General features: G+C 40.5%; 2 protein-coding genes and 1 long non-coding RNA gene across 3 annotated transcripts; 2 read left to right on the forward strand and 1 right to left on the reverse strand.

Moving 5' to 3' along the window:
* Positions 1 to 5,473: 5,473 nt before the first annotated feature.
* Positions 5,474 to 9,172, forward strand: LOC146925278 (uncharacterized). Its single transcript, XR_015010459.1, has 4 exons — positions 5,474 to 5,600; positions 6,366 to 7,388; positions 8,670 to 8,729; positions 8,843 to 9,172. It is a non-coding gene; the product is annotated as an uncharacterized LOC146925278 (long non-coding RNA).
* Positions 9,173 to 12,484: 3,312 nt separating this feature from the next.
* On the forward strand, positions 12,485 to 14,462 carry LOC146925279 (uncharacterized). The gene is made up of 2 exons (XM_085710243.1): positions 12,485 to 13,322; positions 13,454 to 14,462. The coding sequence occupies exons 1-2, from the start codon at positions 12,530 to 12,532 to the stop codon at positions 14,284 to 14,286; spliced, it is 1,626 nt and encodes a 541-aa protein (XP_085566369.1). The 5' UTR covers positions 12,485 to 12,529; the 3' UTR covers positions 14,287 to 14,462.
* Positions 14,463 to 18,493: 4,031 nt separating this feature from the next.
* LOC146925280 (uncharacterized) lies at positions 18,494 to 21,213 on the reverse strand. Its single transcript, XM_085711951.1, has 2 exons — positions 18,651 to 21,213; positions 18,494 to 18,549 (listed from the first exon to the last, which is right to left on the reverse strand). Exons 1-2 carry the CDS (start codon positions 21,211 to 21,213, stop codon positions 18,494 to 18,496), a joined length of 2,619 nt encoding a protein of 872 aa, XP_085568077.1.
* Between the last annotated feature and the right edge of the window lie 2,277 nt (positions 21,214 to 23,490).

The following is a 23,490-nucleotide window of genomic DNA, read 5'->3' on the forward strand; positions in this document are numbered from 1 at the left end:
AATCTTGCAAATAAGAAGGAGTAGTAATATTTCTGGTAGAATGTCTGGGAACAAAGGGAACAACAGTTGAAGAGGAAGGGACAGATTCAACAATGGGAGAAGGCTGTGAAGAAGAAGTAGTAGTAGGTGGAGAAACAATGTCATCAAAAATGGGAGGTTGTGAAGGAGAAGTATCAATAGAAGGAGAAGGAGAATGATGAGGGAAATACTCCCAATCAGGTGAAGTAGAAGAGGGTGAATGAGGATAAGGGATATGATTTTCATGGAAAGTCACATGCCTAGAAACAAAAATTTCTCTGGAATGGAGATCATATAATGTGAAACCTTTATAACCTGTCTTGTAACCCAAGAAAATGGATTTTCTAGCTCTAGGCTGTAACTTTGTTCTATGAGATTGTAAGGTGGAAGCATAACAAAGGCATCCAAAAACTTTAAACAAAGAAATGTTAGGAAGTTTATGATGAAGCATGAAATAAGGTGAGTGATTTTGTAATATAGGTGTAGGAACTCTATTAATAAGGAAAACTGCATGATGAATAGCATAAGACCAAAAAGAGGGTGGAAGTTTGGATTGATACAATAAGGCTCTTCCAACATTTAAAATATGTTGATGTTTTCTTTCAACCCTACCATTTTGTTGTGGGGTTTCAACACAAGATTTTTGATGAATAATACCATGAGATGCATAAAATGAAGGTAAATTGAATTCAGGACCATTATCAGATCTTATGAACTTGGGGGTTGTATGCAAATGATTTTTGATCATGAGAATGAAGTTCTGGACATGACTAGATACTTCAGATTTGGTTTTAAGAAGAATAACCCAAAGGAATCTGCTATGGTCATCTAAAATGGTAAGAAAGTACCTATGTCCATGCACAGAAGTGACAGATAAAGGACCCCAAATGTCCATATGTATAAGCTCAAAATTGGTAGAAGCATATGAAGAACTAGAGATAAAAGGTAAATGCTTATGCTTGGCAAAGTGACAAAGATCACAAGTATCTTTATTATTGAAAGTAATATCAGGATACAAAAGAGACATTTTGGAAAGTCTCTGATTAGACAAATGACCAAGTCTAAATTGCCATAAGGCATCATTGGGTACAAAATGATCATTTTTATTACAACTGAAAGGTAAAATAACATTGCAAGAAGCACTAGAAACAGAAGGTGAGTCAATATTTGAAGCCTTGCATGAAGGATAAAACTTGTACAAGCCATCCACTTGTTTAGCCAAACCAATCATCTTCAAAGACTGTGTGTCCTGTATGATACATTTGTCAAGATAAAATTGAAAGAAACAAGACAATGATTCACATACTTTGGCTACAGAAATGAGATTGAGTTTAAAATGAGGTGAATAAAGAACATGATGCAAGGTAAACTTGGAATTGAAAGAGACAGTACCAGCATGATAAGCTAATACCAAATTACCATTAGGTAAAGAGACATACATAGGTTTGATTCTATAAAATGAACTGAAATATGAAAGATCACAACAAATATGCTCATTTGCACCTGAGTCAATGAGCCAAAAGGAAGGTTTACTTGTGGAAGAAGAAACAGAAGCAGATATACCTGCAGAAGCATCAGGTGTTGCAATGCTGGTGGAAGTGACATGATTTGAAGTAGCTTGTGAAGGAGGAGATGCTGAAACAACTAAATTTGATTGTTGTAGCATGGATACAAGCTGAGCAAGCTGCTCTTGAGAGAAACCAGCAGATGAAGAACTTGCAGAAGCACCTGAACTAGGAGAAGATGAAGTACCAGTTTCCACATCTTCTTGACAAGCAGCATTTGCATTGGCACGAGGCATGGATCTATTGTTAACATTGGGGTAACCATGCTTCATGTAACAAAAATCCACAGTATGATTTGTACGGTTGCAGAAAGTACAAAACCTAGTTGGTTTATTACCATAGGAACCTTTACCACGCCCTTGAGGTTTCCTTGATTCAGAAGCATTAATTTGAACAGAGGAATCTTCAGAAACACTTAATGAAGTGAGAGAAGCATGATTACTCTCTTCTTGAACAACCAAAGAGTAAACCTTGTTCAAAGAAGGAAGAGGATCAAGAAGAAGAACTTGAGTTCTCACCACAGAAAACTGATCATTCAAACCAGTTAAAAACTGCATTATTTGATCTTCATTTCTATGATACTTAGCAGTTCTTGAAGCAACACAACGACAGGGATGAACACAAACACAGTTAGGGATTGGTCTGTGTGAAGATAACTCTTCCCAAAGAGATTTCATTTCAGTGAAATACTCTAAAACACTCTTAGAACCTTGCTTCAAGTTGTTAATTGATGAACGCAAATTTGCAATACGAATACGATCAATTTTGGAAAATCTTTCTTTCAGATCAAGCCATACCTCAAGAGCAGTGTCACAAAACACAATAGTTGGTGCAATAGATTCTGACACCGAATTGATGAGCCAAGATTGAACCAGATGATTACAACGTTCCCAAGCTGAACGGTTCAAATCATCTTCATCAGGAATTGGAATTGAACCATTGATGAAACCTAATTTGTTCTTCGTTCCTAAAGAGCGCTCAACAGTGCGGCTCCATGCAATGTAATTAGAACCAGTGAGCTTAGGAGTAATAGAAAGAGAATTAGGATTCTCACTAGGATGAACGAAGTAAACAGATTCAGTATCAGGAGATGAATTACGAGGCGCCATGGAAATTCAGAGAAGAATTTAAGTTGCAGAAAAACAGAGTATGAAGAAGCTTCAATGAAGAAGATGAAGAGAAGCAAGAAATTGGTGCAACTGTGAAAATCAACGGCGTAACAAGGTTGAAACAACCACAAGAAGCAAAAATCACGGTGGAAAACAAGAATCAACACCGGAAAGAACAAGAATCAACGATCAAAATGATGATCGGAGAAGAAAATGCAGCGGAGAAAAACGGTTACAAAACCGTTATTGGATCGTAACAACCTTTCTCCTATGGAGAAGAGGCGCATGATACCATATTAGGAAAGAAGAGAAATGAGAGTAAAATGATTTGTTATTGATGAATTGATCATTACAACTGGTATATATACAAAACTGTAAGTGCATGGTAACCTATCATAAGCATGCAATATATGATAAGAAGCCTAACAGCTGTAACTTGCTCAGCAAGGAATTGTAAACTAAGTGATATTATGATCACTGAGTAATAATACCTATTTACATAGAACAAATTATAACAACTCAGTTTAGCGCCTTCCCTTTTCGTCCTATATTTGCTCTCTTTTGTTCTCTCTCTGACCTATTCATTCCTTCCAGAATCAAAATTAAAGCCAGGCTTTCGTGTGTTTCTTCATTCTCTTCGTTTGCATTGCAACTCAGGTGTGCTACAGTCTGTGTGTTTATCAGCTTCCTGCTTTGAATTTTGTTTGTTACTGCTTTGATTTTTTCTTGTTAATGTTGCTTGTTAATTTTTCTTGTGATTTTTTATAGCCACTTTTTTATTGTTCTTGTGTGACCCTGTTAAACAAGATTTTTGCTTGTCTATCGATTTATTCACGTTACTTGTCCATTCTTCTGGTCCTTTTACCGTCAGTTTTTGGAAAAATAAAGTATTTGATCACAATAGTTCATTTTTATCAACTTTACTTCCAAATTCGAGATCTGGTTTCGCTCATTTCAGTATTTCTGTGTGCTGAATTCACTTGCTTAAAAACCTGATTTTGAGTGTGATTCTAGGGTCTCTTTTGTTTTTGCGTTTTACTTGTTTTGAGTTTAGATGTCCTGATTTTGAGTGTGATTCTAGGGTCTCTTTCGCTCATTTCAGTATTTACTTGTTTTACTTACAATAACTTCCATCAATTTGAAGTTTTACTTGCTTTTGTGTTTTACCACGCCAAATGAAGCTCCCCATAATTTTTTTGAAGAAGCAAAGCTCCCGATAATTAAAATCGGCATAACTAACATATCAATGAAAGGGCGATGATCTAAATTATATTGGTCACTAATCAATCCACATATGACTGAGGGATTTAGTTTAGCTTGATATGTCAACAATGGAAATAATATTTGGATCTGGTTCGGTGTAGAAATGATTATCAACTTCCTTCAAAAGAAAATGATTATCAATTTGTAATATAGGGTGCATTTTAGCTTTTAAAAAAATAGATTTTATGTTAAAAAAATCTAGAGATTTTAAAAAAAAAATCTAAAGCTATTTGTGTTTGCTTACTACACAAGTTGCTACTTTAATAATGTTTAAACAATGCCTTTTTTTTTTTTTAAGGATCTTGTTAACAAGTTCCCTAAAAAAAGGCACCCTAGGGCACTTGTTAACAAGACCCAATGCAAAATTTGCTATTTTAATATGTTTAAACAATGCTTTTAGGGCACTTGTTAACAAAACCCTTAAAAAATGGTTTTTAACTAGTTCATGTGTTACCTCCTTGTATTTGAAAAAAAATAGATTTTAAAAAAAGCTAATCCTAATGACTTTTCATTTTAGAGTCAAAATAGATTTTTTTGATAAAATGATTTTTTGAAAATCCAAAACAAACACTTAAAAATGGAAAAAGTGATTTTTTTTTTTTTATAAAAAATTAATTTTTTTTAAAATAATCCAAAACAAACGCACCCATAATTTATTTGTGGATACATACAGATCGTGTTTTCGTTCAAATTGCATTTTAAATCAAAACAAATGTTCAGTTAATGCGATACATTTGTAGTATATTTTTTTTGAAGGAATGATACATTTGTAGTATATTATTGTAGCTATCAATTGATAATGTGTAGATGAAGAGGACAAAGACCAAAAGCAAAACGTTTATAATTTATAGGGTTTGTTATCAAAAAAACAGTGACAAAAATAAAAAATACGCCAAACAATTTAACTATTTAAGCTAATTTATAACAATAAGGTGAGACATTTTGTAAAAAAAAACAATAAGATGAGACATAGTTACCTTTTTTTTCTTATCAAATTAAGACCTATGTTTTCTCTGAACAATTGTGGATAATTTATCCAACAACCAATTAAAATTAGTTACATAAGTAAATTTGCAACTGATGTCGGTAACCTTACTTTGTCATAGTTTTATTTGATATGAATCGTCGTTCAATCAATCAAGTCCCATAAAATAAAGATAATGTCATATTTTTACATTAGTTTATTTTAAAATAAATTCAAATATGAAATGATCCAAACTCAAATGTTAAATTATTAACATAAATTTATCATTCTATCTCCGCATTTACAATATGTGGCTTGACCACCAATTACTTAACAAAAAATGAATAACACGAATTTAATTAAAAAAAAATGAATTACACAAAGAGAAATGTTAGCAACACACACCATTTTTCAGCGCACTTGTTTTAATTGATTAAAATTTACATGGGACCATCATAATTTAGTGGAAATTAAAAGAGAATGAGTTGGAAAGTGTCTATGCTGACATTCATCTCACACACATGAATTAAGTCTCTCGACAACAAAAAAGAACCATTCACTCACACTTTCTCATTTTTTTTTTCCTTCTCAAAGGACAAAGAAACCTACATATGATAAGGTGAAATCGACACCATCCTCTCTGTCTCTCCGCCCGATCAACTTGTCTGATCTATCTCATAGGTAATCTCACCATCCGACAAATCGTTTTTGTTTCCCATTTTCAGAACCATTTTTTAGATTCAAATTTGTGGCACCAATTTTATTTGATTAGTATTTGCGATAATATTCAACCCTGTTTTTGTTTTGGGGTGAAAAAAGGGTATAATGGTTTGTATCTTTCACTTTTTTGTGTGTGGAATTTAAGGTCTTTGAAAATTATCATTGTTGTGAAAAAAATTAAAACTTTGATGGTTTTTATTTGATTATTTGCTATAATATTCAACCCTATTTTTTGTTTTGCTGCTGCTGGGGTGGAAAAAAGGGTACTATGGTACATAGAATTTGATTTTTATTGTTTGTAAACTGCATTTTTTATTGATATAGTATATAGTGATGGGTCAATTTTCAAGCTTTTATTGCTAAGTGTTGTCAACTTATCATGGCATTGGATATATTTGGTTATTTCAGTTGGGATAGCAATTGAATTTTTTTATTTCGCGGACCTGTTTGAACAGCTTTGTAAATTGCAGATCACGAAAAATAGCAGTTTGCTCAAATTCTGCGATGCAACTGTGCTATTGTGTCGCTATAGTCACCATTTCACAATGTTTTATACAAATAGTGCATTGTTGAACAGTAGATATTCATCCAAATTCTGCTATGCAATTACGTTGTAGTGCCGCTATTTAACAACACTTTCAAACAATCTTGAATTTTGTCCCTTTTTTTGTAAGTTGACGTTGATGATGTTCTTAAATTTAATTTTTTTTGTTGTTACATTGATAGGCACAAGTTGTCCAATTTAATGAAACCAATGTAGTGCTCAGATAATATAGTTTCCAAGACTGACTCAAATGGCAATAGGATGCTAGAAAACCACCTAGATGACATGGGTGAAAAGAAGGACCTGGAACCTAAAGTAGGAAAAATCTTGGAGGATAACGAAGTCAAAGATTTGGAGGATGGTATGAAAGCAATGGTAGTTGATAAAAAAAAACTGATGGGGTGGAAGAACTAGAAATGGAAGATGATAAAAAAGCTGATGATGGTGATGTCATAACAGATAACGATACCAAAATTGGTGGTTGGGAAGGAATAAAAGAGGATAAGAAAGTTGATGAAGGGAAAGAAACAAAAGAGGATGAGAAAGATGTTGGCATATGAAGTATCAGGAGATGATTTTGTGAATGAAACAGAAGAAAATAAGAAAGATGATCATGGGTTTGAGGATGACAAATTGGGTGAGGAAACCATGGATAGTAAAAAAGCGAGAGAAAGCGTTGAAGCTAAGAAACCCGAATTAGAAGTCATGGAAGAAGAGATTATCCCTGAAGACAACGATGAGGGCAGTGAAAAGGAGAAAAGTCAAGAAGAGGGGGAGGATGATAAGTCAAATGAAGATGTCAAAGTGGAGGAAGGATTGGAAAAATGCAGGAAAGGAAAGGTCGAAGGGTAGAAGGTGAAAAAGGAAAACAAAGGAACAAAAAGAGATAGAGGATATCCCTGAAGTCAAATGTGAGAACAGTGAAAAGGAGAAAAGCCGAGAAGAGGAGTTGGATGGTAAGGATAAGGTTGACGATAAGTCAAATGAAGATGGTTCTTCTGAAGATATTGAAGTTGAGAAAGGAATAAAAAAGTGTGGGAGAGGAGGAAACAACCATTAGGAGGTGAAAAAGAAAATAAAGGAACTGAAGGAGACAGAGCCAGCAACTCCTACAACCAACCGTCCTGTACATGAAAGGAAATCAATTCAGAGGTTGGTAGAAATCATAGGACAGAGATGCATCCAAAGAATTTCAAGTTGAAAAGGTATTCATCTCAGATTCATAGTTAGCCTTAATTGTGTGTTATGAATTCTCTCTTATAATTTTTCATATTCATGTCTATAATGCATTTTATGCCTTAGATACATGTTTCTGCATCATAGCAGCTAATAATTTTTATGACTCTTAAATTGCCATACAATCCTCTTTGGTAGGAGAGGAAAGGGATATCCTACTGCACATTCATGAACAATCTAATTTTTTATTTCAGTCATTTTCTACCATTTATTTTCTGTTAACCTATAGAGGAGGGATATTTTGACTCCAAGAGTAAGTTTAAAAACTTGCTCCAAATCATGACTCTATTTTCTTTTCATCTAACGGTTGAAACCAGTCATTTATTTCCTTTGCGTGAGCAGAAAAGTATGCAGACTACTGTAGTTTTCTGAAAAAACAAAAAGTTGTTCTTCTCTATCATCATCTTCCTTGTAGAAAAAACTGTCCCTTAATTTATCAAAAAATAATTGGCTTTAGCCGATGAAATTTTTGAGGGATTATTTACTAAATCTATGCATTGCATCATTGATATCTTCCAATTCAAAATAAAAAATCACAAATCAATTGTATGCTAAACCATCCTTTCCGTCTCACACGACAAATATGTACATCAGATTAATGTTCCATATTGTGAAAAACCGATTGAATGTTTTACGGGTTTGTGCTTGTGGTGGCGGTGGTTTTTGGATCTATAGATTTATAACAGATTTAGTTCAAGTGTGGTTTTTTTTGTTCATAAAATTGTGCCAATACTACTGCTTTGTTCATTAACTAGATTAGCTAGAGAGGTGAATTCCATATAATATTGAGCAACAAAATTGGTTTGATACAATTTAAACACAGAAGCACGAGAACAGGTTGGACCACCATAAAACTTTCGATTCAAAGGAGTTTGTTTGAATGTATGTATGGCTATTTCCAAAACCTAATCCGCTGCCCTTGTGAAGGCACTCACAGCGGGTTTCAGTAAATGAAGGAGAAAAAAATTCCATACATGAGTGATAATTACTAATTAATCACTACTTAATCACAACCATTAACTAATAACAACACCAAGGGTCATGATTTGGAGTAAGTTTTTAAACTTACTCTTGGAGTCAAAATATCCCTCCTCTAACCTATATAGTATCCCACCTCTATAGTTAAGGATATTGGAGAGTTCATCCTTAGACTGTTAAAAGGTTACACTTACCTGGAATAATGAAATTCACTGGTCAAACAGATGTTATTATGCTTCTGTTTAACTAATCTTTTACTATGTATTTCGCAGGCAGCTGCGATTAAGTAAAATATATTAAGGTTTTCTGGTTTTGTGTAGCATGAAAATGAGGTATGCTTGTAACTTGCAACCAAGTCGTATATGACAACGAATGAATGCTTGCTTTTATGCATAATTAAGCACTCCTCTCTTTAAGCTTCTAAAACCAAATATCATTGCCGCAGCAAAAGCAAATGATTAAAGAAAATTTTGACAAATGTAATAAAGATAAGTTGCTGGAATTCTCCGATGTGCTTGACATACAAGTTGGGAATGCAAATTCAAGGAAGGTTTGTTGGTTTAACCCTACTGACACATTTGTTGTGGCAGCCTGCCAGTGCAAGCACGGACACTAGATAATAATCGTGTCCCTGTTGTACTCTTCGGATGCTACTACTTGTATTTTGTAAATATTTTACATCTATTTTTTTTTTAAAAATATTGTATATCAATACCGGTTGGAATACCACAATAATTAGATAAGCTTAAGCAATTTATTACACGATTATGTATAATGAACGCCCCTAGCAATTCAATACAGGTTTGACTTTTTATATAATCATTCATGGAAAAAAGCGCAAACGCGTAGCAAAACAAGGTTCGTCTAGATCAGGAACAGCAATATCAAGACATTCTGCTAAGGCGATTTTTCATTGTTTTAATCACTGAAATTCTAAATGTAACTTTAGATATATATACTAGAAGTTGTAACAACAACAAAAAATAATACTGCAAGGGTTACAATTAGGTGATTATGCAGATGTAAAAAAAAGTACCCACTAATTTGCAAACAAAACATATCAAATCATCAATTTCGTTTTCTAAAAGTTCATCCAAGCATATCCGTTGGTGCGGTAACGGTCTCGGCATTGCGATGCGTTCCTCGTCAACACAATCTCTCTAGAAATCCGCGTCCATTTTCGGCTGTAAAATCTCAATCCCATGAGTAATAGCCTTGTTCACGTATGTAAACAAATTAATTACAATAGGTAAGCTGCTCAGTGAGACGTCCTAGGTGGAGTCTCAAGAGCACTTTTAAGAAGTAAATGAATGATACACTGTTTTCACTATCTGGAATCTGTCCCATCAAACATCCAAATGTTCCCCTTTTATAGTGCTGGTCTAATGGGCCTTTCTCTGATCATTCAAGGCCCATTAAGTTGTGATCCAGAGCCTTCTATTGGTTGCCTGTTTTCTGTACGGCCGCACGTGGACTATAGTGCAACTCATCCGTACCAGGCGCGTGGAATCGAGATGCGTCGATCATCCGTGCTGAGCTGGCCATCTTGACTTGAACAATCAATCCGTCGTTGACTGAAGTCGTGCTGAGCTGGCCGTCTTGACTTGAACAATCAATCCGGTTGGAGTCGTGCTGAGCTGGCCGTCTTGACTTGAACAATCAATCCGTCGTTGACTGAAGTCGTGCTGAGCTGGCCGTCTTGACTTGAACCATCAAAGGGAATGGTCTATCCATGCCAGTCCACAGTCCACCAAGCGTCAAGCCTGTTAAGGTGTAGACGTTTGTTCTCTGTTTGATCGATCCATACCAGTCCACAGTCCACCAAGCGTCAAGCCTGTTAAGGCTTAGACGTTTGTTCTCTGTTTGATCTATCCATACCAGTCCACAGTCCACCAAGCGTCAAGCCTGTTAAGGCGTGGACGTTTGTTCCCTGTTTGATCGATCCATACCAGTCCACAGTTCCAGCAAACGTCGAACCCGTTACGGCGTAGACGTTTGCATCCCATCAAAATGTCAATCCTCATTAATTTATATCCACCTCATTTAAGTTTCTACTCACCACTATAACTTTTCTATTCACCATAATAATTTTTCTACTTACCACAATAACTTTTCTACTCACCATAATAATTTTTCTACTTACCACAATAACTTTTCTACTCACCATAATAATTTTTCCAACCAAATTCACCGGGGCCCGCACCTTCCTTCCTCTATAAATGAAGAATTTTTACCTCATAATTTTTACACCATATTTTTACTACTTCACATTTTACAATTTTGGAGCTTGTCTTCTTCTACACGCGACGCCGTCCTCCTCGTTGGCTCTTTTAGCCTCATCACGCCGTCCTTCGTCCACTTTTTCAAAGGTAATGGCTTGTTTTATCTTCATGCTTTACTTGATAAATTCATTTATGTTCTTGCACTAACCTTTCTTTACTACATGCCCCATTTTATATCTTCTTGAATACCATGGTTGCTGCCATCATACCACTACCATAACAACAAGTCACAACCATAACAACTACCGAGTTGACTCACTTGTGTTTTCTAGCAACCAAGTTATAGATTTTGTCACTTAATACATTTTGCCTGCTGCCTTAATAAACTAGTTTACCATGTATTCTATGGCTAGATGTTGTAATATGGTATGTATGATGACGTGGTTGTACTCATGTTGATGTGGTTAAAGAGATAAAATTTAAAACCAACAACACCACAGCAAACCGAACTCAAACCCATCCAACTCAGCGAGTCAACTCGACTCCGCCCAACTCACTGAGTTAACTCGCCCATTCCAACTTTAAATCACATTATTTTTCCTTTGGTTGCATATTTGATTGTGTATTTCTCATGACATGATAAAGGTTAGAATGTTTAGATAAACTTATAGAAACTTGCCATATTTTTCTCATCCTCACATGGTAGTAAACCTTCTATGCGTCTTAGCTTTGTCTTTGAAATACCCCTTCTTTCCCTCAATCACGTTCAGACCAGCCATCTCTTTATTTTTAGAGCTTTAATACTGAAGGATGGGTTGGTGAGATAGGGAAGATAGAGAGCGGGACGGGTGGAGTGAAGGGGAATGGACGGGTAGAGTGAAGAGGGATGGAGACGGGTGGAGTGAAGGGGAATGGGCGGGTAGAGTGAAGAGGGATGGAGACGGGTGGAGTGAAAGGACACAGGAAGGTCACATTTTTTAACAAAGACATGCTAGTTCTTGGATATTTGTAATGGGAAGAAATTTTCCTTTTATCATCTATGACATTCACGTGTAGCTATATGGTGTTTAGTATGACAAAAAGCCCATGAGTTTCTCCAATGCCATCCCTTTATTTTTAGAGAAAAGATATGTGTGGTGTAGAGTTAATTTTTACTGTGCCAATTGGGAGAAAGAAAGAGAAAGACGGGTAGGAAGAGGAGTGGGGACGGGTTGGAAGAAGGAGTGGGGACGGGTAGGAAGAAGGAAAGGACGGGTAGGAGGGAGTGTTAGTGATGTTGAGACAAAATTTTAACTTAAATAATGCTAGGAATTTGTATAGTACACTTTTGCATAGTACACTCATCAACACTTTGTGTAATTATATACATCTCAAAGTATATTTACACCTTATTATACATATATTAAGAGTCAAGGAGAGTTACACTTAGAGAGTTTATCCTAGGCGTGACTCCCAGGGAAGGAAGTATGGATGTGCTCATATTTTTGGTACTATTATTATTAAATAACAATAATGGTAGTAGTGAAAATGGGTGGGTGGAGAAGTTGTATTGTATAGGAAAATATCATGAGCTTCACCAATGCCATCTCTTTATTTTTATGAGTAGTCCAGAGAGAGAAAAATGGATAGGAGAAAAGGGAGAGGGCGGGTAGGTAGAAAGGAGAGGAGGGGTAGAGAGAATTGTGTTGGAACTTTTGATGGGGCCGGGTAGAGTAATAATAGTAACAAAGATAGATGGGATAAAATAGATAGAAAAGGGGACGGGCAGGGAAGAGAGAAAGCGGCTAACTAACGGGTTCTTTTTTTTTTTTTACTTAATGATATAAATATATCTATCAAGCAACATGCCATGTACACACAATAATAACTATGTGTTTGTTTGTGTCAGGAACTAGTGCGTTCAATCCTTCATGAGTGATCAATCCATGTCTAGCTCTTCTGACCCTCCTTCCTCCGTAGCCATGTCGGAAGAAAGTGAGCATGATTCGGCGGCTGAGGAAATCCGTCAATCCTCCATCTATGATGACCACAACAGCATCTTTAAACTTTATGAACGTCTAACGAAGCCCTCCCGGAAAGGCTTCTTTGACATCTTCCCTTGTGTGGAAGGAGAGTTTGTCTATCATTCTCCGTCTAACCGAAAGTCAGAATACTATACCTATGTATATGATTGCTTCTTTGAGAAATTGGGAGTTCGTCTGCCCTTTACTGATTTTCAATGTGAGATCCTTCGAATCCTTAATGTAGCTCCTACCCAACTTCATCCCGGAGCGTGGTCTTTCCTTCGCTCCTTTGAAGTCATTTGCCATGGAGTTGGTTTTTCTCCGTCCGCCTACGTATTCTTTAGCTTTTTCCTAGCAAAAAAAAGTACCAACAACTCATGGATGAGCCTGAGTAACTTCTCTGGTCGCCGCCTTGTCATACCCTATCACACTTCTTGGAAGGGAATACACACTTTTAAAAAGAACTTCTTCCGCGTCCGTCCTGGGCCCAACTATCCCCGATTGTTTCACGACGAGTCTGGAAATCCTCTATTTCCTCTATATTGGACGGGAAATCCTCGTTCTAAAATTAGACTTAGCACTCTACCAAAATCGGATGTAGACGACCAGTTGATCTCGCTATTGCGTCAGGCTACGCCTGTCCCGGCATCGAAAGTGCTTGGAAATGAAAACCACCGCGAGAACCTAATCTCGTTATTGAGTAATTATTATTCTTCCCCTACCCCTCTAACTCTTCTTTTTCTCTTTTAATATATGTACAAGACTTGTTTGCATCTCCACATCAATTATCGTGATTATGCTAACACAAATTTTTTTTTTTTTTTTTTGCAGGATCAGCCGGGATGGCACCACTCACTAAGGAAGAGCGTCGTGCTGCTAGGGCTCAACAAGCTGTGGTGCAGGGGGTTGCCTACTCCAACCCTGGACAAAACGAGCACATTGGATGTTCCACCGCTCACCCAAAAGATCCCCCTTCCAAGACGAGCTCCAAAAGAAATCGTCCTGATACTTCTATGGTAGTGGCCCCCGAAGTCGTCGAGGAACGTTCCGAGCCTGAGGTTTCGGAGCCCGCTCCTTACATGCCTCCATTGGGAACTTGGCATGCCGAGCTAGCGATTGGAAAATCCGGAGCCGCGGACCCATCACTGTGGGATGTTGATTTTCCCTTTAACCAGGTTTTGAATCAAGCCACTACCTCAGCAGACACAGCGAGGATGAATCATCTTGGAATCTATGAGTCCCTGCAAGCCATGAGAGCTTACTCTTTCTGGACGAGTGCTCTAGCTAACTCCACCGAGGATCTTTGTCGTCGCCAGTTTGATTATTTGCTCAAGAATTTACAACCATTGAAAGATAAGGTCAATACACTTGAGAGACGGTGCGCAGAGTTGGAAGGTCAGTATAATCATGCCACTAAGGAGTTGGAGAAGGCTGAGACGGACTTGAGAACTTCTAATAGGAAGCTTCAAACTTTAAGGAATGAGAAATCTGAAATTCAAACTCTTTTGGTTGCCGCCCAGGAAGCGCGAGACACGCTGCAGATGAGGATCTCCGAACTTGCAAGCCAGGGGGTAACTGAGTACGATAATGGCTTCCGTGAAGCTCTTGACCAGGTCCGTGCTAAGTTTCCCAACCTTGATCTTGATGAGATCCGTCCAGACTAGTGGGGACGTCGTGGAGTCGTTGGATAGCTGATATTTATTGTGTTGTACTCGGACTTATGTTATTTTATTTTCCTGTAAGGCCATTTCGGCCATTTGCATTAGGTCACTTTTGGGCCAAACTATGTTGTATTATTTAACCTTCGGATTGCTATGGTATCTCTTGTTATTGTGGTGTACTTCAGCATGCTCTCTTTTACTATGCATTTCTCTTACCGCGTAAATTTGTCCAAGTCTACACAACCGATACTCGCTTAGGTCTTGAAGGCATGACTCTGCTCGACCACCCTTATTGAGACGTCAAGGAGAGTCTCTAACGGATCTCTCCCTATAACGTAGATTTGCCTAAGGGTCGGGTCTAAACCGATACTCGCTTAGGTCTTGAAGGGGTGGCTCTACTCGACCACCCTTATTGAGACGTCAAGGAGAGTCTCTAACGGATCTCTCCCTATAACGGACCTTTTAGAGTGAAGGACGAGGTGGGAAAAGGAGCTTACCGTTTGGAGCGCCTGGATGGCAAGAAGGTGCCACGCACCTGGAACGCAGCAAACCTTCGTTACTACTTTAGCTAAGGGGAGCAAATCGAGAGAAATGGCCAAGTCTTGTGTTTATTTTGTTATGGATAGTCTAGTATGTTAAAGAGCAGAGCTCTAATGAAGGCATTATGCCAATAGCCGTCTAGTATGTTAGAAGTAGAGCTTTAATGTTATTGGATCTTTGTATTGTACTCCTATCTATTTCTTATAATATTGAATCAAGGCCATTTTCCTGCAGGATACACTGAATCTACGTTATAGGGAGAGATCCGTTAGAGACTCTCCTTGACGTCTCAATAAGGGTGGTCGAGTAGAGCCACGCCTTCAAGACCTAAGCGAGTATCGGTATAGACCCGACCCTTAGGCAAATCTACGTTATAGGGAGAGATCCGTTAGAGACTCTCCTTGACGTCTCAATAAGGGTGGTCGAGTAGAGCCACGCCTTCAAGACCTAAGCGAGTATCGGTATAGACCCGACCCTTAGGCAAATCTACGTTATAGGGAGAGATCCGTTAGAGACTCTCCTTGACGTCTCAATAAGGGTGGTCGAGTAGAGCCACGCCTTCAAGACCTAAGCGAGTATCGGTTTAGACCCGACCCTTAGGCAAATCTACGTCAAGGAGAGTCTCTAACGGATCTCTCCCTATAACGTAGATTTGCCTAAGGGTCGGGTCTATACCGATACTCGCTTAGGTCTTGAAGGCGTGGCTCTACTCGACCACCCTTATTGAGACGTCAAGGAGAGTCTCTAACGGATCTCTCCCTATAACGTAGATTTGCCTAAGGGTCGGGTCTATACCGATACTCGCTTAGGTCTTGAAGGCGTGGCTCTACCCGACCACCCTTATTGAGACGTCAAGGAGAGTCTCTAACGGATCTCTCCCTACAACGTTGATTCGGTGTATCCTGCAGGAAAATGGCCTTGATTCAATATTATAAGAAATAGATAGGAGTACAATACAAAGATCCAATAACATTAAAGCTCTACTTCTAACATACTAGACGGCTATTGGCATAATGCCTTCATTAGAGCTCTGCTCTTTAACATACTAGACTATCCATAATAAAATAAACACAAGACTTGGCCATTTCTCTCGATGTGCTCCCCTTAGCTGAAGTAGTAACGAAGGTTTGCTGCGTTCCAGGTGCGTGGCACCTTCTTGCCATCCAGGCGCTCCAAACGGTAAGCTCCCTTTCCCACCTCGTCCTTCACTCTAAAAGGTCCTTCCCAGTGTGCGTGCAATTTTCCTGGTTGCTCTCCTCCTGGCTTTTTCCTCAGTACTAAGTCCCCTTGTTTGAGACTTCTCCTTCTCACCTTTGAGTCATACCTCCGTGCCGCTCTTCTCTTACAAGCTTCCTCCTTCACCTGAGCTCGTGCTCGAACCTCTTCCTGGAAGTCCAAGTTGTTCAGTAGGTTACCATCGTTCACTCCTTCCTGTGTGAAAAGGACTCTTGCACTTGGTTCCATGACTTCAATTGGAATCATAGCATCTGATCCATACACCATCCTGAAGGGAGTTTCCTGTGTGGACGAGTGCGGGGTAGTGTGATATGACCACATCACCATTGGTAACTCCTCTACCCATAATCCTTTGGCCGCCTCCAATCTCTTCTTTAAACCTTGTAAAATCACCTTGTTTGCTGATTCAGCTTGACCATTTGATTGTGGATGCTCGACCGAGGTAAAATTAAGTTGTATTCCCCACTCCTTACAGAAATTTGCCACAGATGAGCTAGCAAATTGAGTGCCGTTGTCAGTAACCAAAACCGCGGGGAGACCAAACCTGCATATAATCTTCTTCCAATAAAACTTCCTGATCCTATCTGCCGTAATAGTGGCCACCGGCTCCACCTCAATCCACTTCGTGAAGTAGTCCACTGCCACAATCAAAAACTTCACCTGACCCTGTGCTAAGGGGAAAGGACCTAGGATATCCACTCCCCACTTGAAAAAGGGCCAAGGAGAAATCACTGAGCTTAAATATTCAGGAGGAGCTTGATGGAGGTTAGAGAACCGCTGACACTTGTCACACTTCTTGACGTACTTGGAGCAATCTTCTTTCATGGTCGGCCAATAGTATCCTGCTCTAAGTACTTTTGCTGCCAAAGCTCTGCCCCCGATGTGAGTTCCACATACCCCTTCATGGACCTCAGCTGTTACATATTCGGCCTGCTGGGGAGCCAAGCACTTCAGGAGCGGGCTAGAGAATCCCCTCTTGAAGAGTTGATCAGCGATAACCACAAACTTGGACGATCTTTTTTTTACCTTAAGTGCTTGCTCCTCCTCACTTGGAAGTTGACCATCCCTTAGATAACGGATGATATCTCCCATCCATGACTCGAAATCTTCTGTAAGAAAAAGCAATTCCTCTTGTTCAATGCTCGGTCGCTTCAAAGTTTCTTGGATCACTGATCTATTATTTCCTGGTCGCTTAGTGCTAGCCAACTTAGCCAACAAATCTGCTCTACTGTTCTGCTCTCTAGGTACATGTAATAATTTGAAACTTACAAACTTTTGAGTTAAGTGTCTGACTCTCTCTAGATACACCAAGAGTTGAGGATCCTTTGTCTGGAAGTTTCCTGTGACCTGTCCGAAGACTAGCTGGGAGTCACTTTTTGCCTCAAGCTCCTTAACTCCTACTTCCAAAGCCAAACGCATTCCAGCCAACAAAGCTTCATATTCAGCTTGTTTGTTACTCGCTTTGAACTCAAACCTCAAAGATTGCTCTATCAATACTCCGTCTGGTCCTTCCAATGCCACTCCTGCCCCACTTCCTTTAAGGTTGGATGAACCGTCAACCGACAACACCCACTTAGCTGCCTCCATGTTTCCTTTTTCTGTAGTCATTTCTACCAGGAAATCTGCCAGAACTTGCGCTTTTATTGCTCCCCTTGGTTCGAAAGCAATGTCGAACTCAGACAACTCTACCGACCATGCTACCATCCTTCCTGCCAGGTCCGACTTTTGCAGTACTTGCCGAACGGGTTGATCGGTCCGAACTATTATGGTATGACTTTGAAAGTAAGGCCTCAACTTCCTGGCTGACGATATTAGAGCTAATGCCACCTTTTCAATCTTCTGGTATCGTATTTCCACTCCATGGAGTACTTTGCTGGTAAAGTACACTGGCTTTTGCTCCTTCCCTACTTCTTGAACTAACACCGAGCTGCATGCATTCTCAGATACGGCCAGGTAGAGTATCAAGGGAGTGCCTAGCTTAGGTTTCACAAGGATGGGAGGGGTTGTCAAAAATTCCTTTAGCTTTTGAAACGCTCCTTCACACTCTTCTGTCCAGCAAAACTTTTCATTTTTTCGCAGCAATTGGAAAAAGGGTAGGTTCTTGTCAGCTGAGCATGACAAGAACCTTGTGAGCGAAGCAATCCTCCCAGTTAGCTTTTGTACCTCCTTCGCATCAGCTGGGCTCCTCATATCCATGATGGCCTTGCACTTTTCCGGATTGACCTCTATTCCCCTCTTGGTTAGCATGAAGCCTAAAAACTTTCCTGCTTGTACTCCAAACGAGCATTTTTCCGGATTTAGCTTGATATTGTGCCTCCTAAGCAAGTCGAATACCTTGTTGAGACTTCCTTGATGATCCTCTTCTTTTGTCGATTTTACAACCATGTCATCTACATACACCTCGATTGTCTTGCCTATCTCACTCTTGAAGACTTTATCCACCAATCTTTGAAAAGTGGCTCCGGCGTTCCTCAATCCAAACGCCATAACCTTGTAACAGTAATTAGCCTTGTCTGTCATAAAAGCTATCTTTTCTTCATCCTCTGGGTGCATTCGAATTTGGTTGTAGCCCGAATAAGCGTCCATGAAACTGAGAAGGTCATACCCTGAGGCATTATCTACCAGTTGATCTATGCTCGGCAGCGGATAAGCATCCTTGGGACACACCTTGTTTAGATCGGTGTAGTCCGTGCACATTCTCCATTTTCCTGAAGGCTTCTTCACCATCACCACGTTGGCCAACCAGGTCTGGTACTTCACCTCTCTAATAAATTCTGCTTTTACCAGTTTGTGAGTCTCCTCTCGTACTGCATTTTGTTTCTCCATACTCATCTTACGCTTCCTTTGCTGTACGACTCTCGCCATTGGATCAATGGCTAACCGATGACATATGAAATTTGGGTCTATTCCCGGCATGTCTTTGGCTGACCATGCAAACACATCCAAGTTCCTCCTTAGTGTACATACCAGCTCCTCCTCCATTTCTTTTGACAAGTTCGTGCCGATCCTGACCCTCTTGCATGGCTCCTCCCCCACTTGTACTTCCTTCACCTCCTCTGCCGGCCTTGGATGCCATTCCTCTTCATCCTTGCTAAAACTTCTTGGGTCCAAGTCCAGGTCCAAGAAGTTGCAACGCAAATCCTCAGGTGTCTTTCTCCTTTCAGCTCCTTTGTTTCTCAAACTATCCTCATAGCATTTTCTGGCGACGATTTGATCTCCTCTGACAACTCCCACACGACCATTTTCCAACGGATACTTCATACACAAATGTGCGGTTGAGGTAACTGCTTCCAAGCCATTCAACGCTGGTCTTCCTAAAATGATATTGTAGGAGGATCGTGCGTCAACCACAATATATTTTACCACTATAGTTTTTGCATTCTCCCCCTCCCCAAATGTGGTACGTAAGTCTACGTATCCAATGATTTCGACGGATTCTCCCGCGAATCCCAGCAGAGATCCTCGGTGCTCCCTCATAACTTCTTTGGGAAGATCTAGCTTTTTGAATACTTCCCAAAACAACACATTCGCCGAGCTACCGGTGTCCACAATTGTACGTTTAATTTGGAAACCCGCCGTGGATATGGAGATGACCAAAGGATCGTCGTCATGAGGATACAGTCCTTCAAAATCTTTGAAGGTAAAAGCTAATTGAGGGTGCTCTTTAAAAGCATACACTCCCACCATATTGCAAGATTGGTCGGACCGTGAATATCTTCTTCTGGCCGAGCTAGTTGATCCCCCTCCAGAAAATCCCCCCGCTATGGTGTTGACCGTGCCTCTGTTGTTCCTTTCGTGCCCTCCTTCAGCTTCTTTGTCATGAAGCTTCTCCTTTCCACGACCTCGCTTCGGGGATCGACTTGAATCTCTACTAGGAGCAGCCCTTTTGTCATGGTAGCCTCCACCCCTTCCTTGAACGTAGCGCCCAAGGTGACCCTCTTGTATCAACTTTTCAATGTGCATTCGAAGGGTACGACAGTTGTCGGTATCGTGTCCTTGGGTGCGATGGTATTCACACCACAACCCTGCTTCACTCCCCATAGGACGAGGGTTTGGAGGCGGTCGCTTGATAATCTGAGTGTTCATAACCTCTTTGAGTATTTGAGCTCTTCCCTTGTTGAGAGGAGTGAAATTTTCCTCCCTTGGGTTCCTTCTGGTAGGGACTTCACGCTCTGAGCGGCCTCCCCGATCCAGTGGGACACCTCTTGGGAACCCTTCTCCCCCTAACCTTTTCATCACTCCTTCCCGACGATCCTCGTTAGCCCGGTCTCTGCCTCGTATCTCTCTAGATCCTTTCTCCCTTGTTATCTCCTCGGCTTCAATGTGCTTCTCCGCCCTCATCCGAATCTCATTCATGGAATGTGCCTTGCGCAACTTCAAAGCTTCACTAAAAGCTCCAGAGTTCAGACCCTTCTCAAATGCCATAACAAAAATATCCTCATTCGGCTCCGTCACCATGAGAGTGGCGTTGTTGAACCGAGCCAGATAGCTCTTCAAGGATTCAGTGGGGCGCTGGCGGATGTCAAACAAATCTGCCAGTAGGAAAGGCTTCACGGTATTTGCTGCGAATTGGGCAACGAAACGAGTGGCCAAGTCCTCAAAGTTTGTGATTGATCTGGCAGGCAGCCCTGCTATCCACTTATGTGCTACACCCTTCAAGGTCCCAGCAAAAATTTTGCAGCTTAATGCATCATCAGCTCCGCTTATGAACATCTGCGTTTGGAAAGTTGAGACGTGACTATGTGGGTCACTCGTCCCATCGTACGAGTCAATGGTGGGTTCCCGAAAGTGACGAGGGATTTCCACCGTTTGTATTTCCGTTGAGAATGGTTGGAACACTTTAGGCATCAATCTGGTGGTTTCAGCTCCAGTCACGTTGTTTCTCAAGAGCTCAAGCTGCTCCCTCAGCTCCCTCTCTCTGGCCTCCATCTGATGTCTGAGCTCGCGCTCTCGATCTTCCAGTTGTTGCTTCAGCTCGGCCTCCCGAGCAAGGGCTTCTGCCTGCAGACGTTGATGTTCGTCATTTTGTCTCTGTTGCTCGACATTCCGCTCTTGAAGCTCACGCACTGCCTCGAGCAGCTGGGCTAGTTGGGGGTTGGCGTCGTCTTCCAGCTCGGATCCGGACGAGGTCCGGGTTTGTCCGCGTCGTACCATGACGGTAGGTTTGTTGAAAATGGAGCTAGGTCGTTGGAAAGTTTTACCGTTGCCCCACGGTGGGCGCCAAATGTTCACGTATGTAAACAAATTAATTACAATAGGTAAGCTGCTCAGTGAGACGTCCTAGGTGGAGTCTCAAGAGCACTTTTAAGAAGTAAATGAATGATACACTGTTTTCACTATCTGGAATCTGTCCCATCAAACATCCAAATGTTCCCCTTTTATAGTGCTGGTCTAATGGGCCTTTCTCTGATCATTCAAGGCCCATTAAGTTGTGATCCAGAGCCTTCTATTGGTTGCCTGTTTTCTGTACGGCCGCGCGTGGACTATAGTGCAACTCATCTGTACCAGGCGCGTGGAATCGAGATGCGTCGATCATCCGTGCTGAGCTGGCCATCTTGACTTGAACAATCAATCCGTCGTTGACTGAAGTCGTGCTGAGCTGGCCGTCTTGACTTGAACAATCAATCCGGCTGGAGTCGTGCTGAGCTGGCCGTCTTGACTTGAACAATCAATCCGTCGTTGACTGAAGTCGTGCTGAGCTGGCCGTCTTGACTTGAACCATCAAAGGGAATGGTCTATCCATGCCAGTCCACAGTCCACCAAGCGTCAAGCCTGTTAAGGCGTAGACGTTTGTTCTCTGTTTGATCGATCCATACCAGTCCATGTTCACGTATGTAAACAAATTAATTACAATAGGTAAGCTGCTCAGTGAGACGTCCTAGGTGGAGTCTCAAGAGCACTTTTAAGAAGTAAATGAATGATACACTGTTTTCACTATCTGGAATCTGTCCCATCAAACATCCAAATGTTCCCCTTTTATAGTGCTGGTCTAATGGGCCTTTCTCTGATCATTCAAGGCCCATTAAGTTGTGATCCAGAGCCTTCTATTGGTTGCCTGTTTTCTGTACGGCCGCGCGTGGACTATAGTGCAACTCATCCGTACCAGGCGCGTGGAATCGAGATGCGTCGATCATCCGTGCTGAGCTGGCCATCTTGACTTGAACAATCAATCTGTCGTTGACTGAAGTCGTGCTGAGCTGGCCGTCTTGACTTGAACAATCAATCCGGCTGGAGTCGTGCTGAGCTGGCCGTCTTGACTTGAACAATCAATCCGTCGTTGACTGAAGTCGTGCTGAGCTGGCCGTCTTGACTTGAACCATCAAAGGGAATGGTCTATCCATGCCAGTCCACAGTCCACCAAGCGTCAAGCCTGTTAAGGCGTAGACGTTTGTTCTCTGTTTGATCGATCCATACCAGTCCACAGTCCACCAAGCGTCAAGCCTGTTAAGGCGTAGACGTTTGTTCTCTGTTTGATCTATCCATACCAGTCCACAGTCCACCAAGCGTAGTCCACCAAGCGTCAAGCCTGTTAAGGCGTGGACGTTTGTTCCCTGTTTGATCGATCCATACCAGTCCACAGTTCCAGCAAACGTCGAACCCGTTACGGCGTAGACGTTTGCATCCCATCAAAATGTCAATCCTCATTAATTTATATCCACCTCATTTAAGTTTCTACTCACCACTATAACTTTTCTATTCACCATAATAATTTTTCTACTTACCACAATAACTTTTCTACTCACCATAATAATTTTTCTACTTACCACAATAACTTTTCTACTCACCATAATAATTTTTCCAACCAAATTCACCGGGGCCCGCACCTTCCTTCCTCTATAAATGAAGAATTTTTACCTCATAATTTTTACACCATATTTTTACTACTTCACATTTTACAATTTTGGAGCTTGTCTTCTTCTACACGCGACGCCGTCCTCCTCGTTGGCTCTTTTAGCCTCATCACGCCGTCCTTCGTCCACTTTTTCAAAGGTAATGGCTTGTTTTATCTTCATGCTTTACTTGATAAATTCATTTATGTTCTTGCACTAACCTTTCTTTACTACATGCCCCATTTTATATCTTCTTGAATACCATGGTTGCTGCCATCATACCACTACCATAACAACAAGTCACAACCATAACAACTACCGAGTTGACTCACTTGTGTTTTCTAGCAACCAAGTTATAGATTTTGTCACTTAATACATTTTGCCTGCTGCCTTAATAAACTAGTTTACCATGTATTCTATGGCTAGATGTTGTAATATGGTATGTATGATGACGTGGTTGTACTCATGTTGATGTGGTTAAAGAGATAAAATTTAAAACCAACAACACCACAGCAAACCGAACTCAAACCCATCCAACTCAGCGAGTCAACTCGACTCCGCCCAACTCACTGAGTTAACTCGCCCATTCCAACTTTAAATC

This window comes from Medicago sativa, chromosome 5 (assembly GCF_051527215.1).
Source record: "Medicago sativa cultivar Bolivia chromosome 5, Bolivia_mono, whole genome shotgun sequence".
Taxonomy (NCBI): domain Eukaryota; kingdom Viridiplantae; phylum Streptophyta; class Magnoliopsida; order Fabales; family Fabaceae; genus Medicago; species Medicago sativa.

Excerpts from the sequence above, each read along its gene's own strand:
- LOC146925279 (XM_085710243.1), top strand. The coding sequence starts at position 12,530 with ATGAGTGATCAATCCATGTCTAGCTCTTCTGACCCTCCTTCCTCCGTA. Across the intron at positions 13,323-13,453 it reads GAACCTAATCTCGTTATTGA|GATCAGCCGGGATGGCACCA; the intron begins GTAATTATTATT and ends TTTTTTTTGCAG.
- LOC146925280 (XM_085711951.1), bottom strand. The coding sequence starts at position 21,213 with ATGGTACGACGCGGACAAACCCGGACCTCGTCCGGATCCGAGCTGGAA. Across the intron at positions 18,550-18,650 it reads CTCAGGGTATGACCTTCTCA|GTTATGGCGTTTGGATTGAG; the intron begins GTTTCATGGACG and ends TACTGTTACAAG.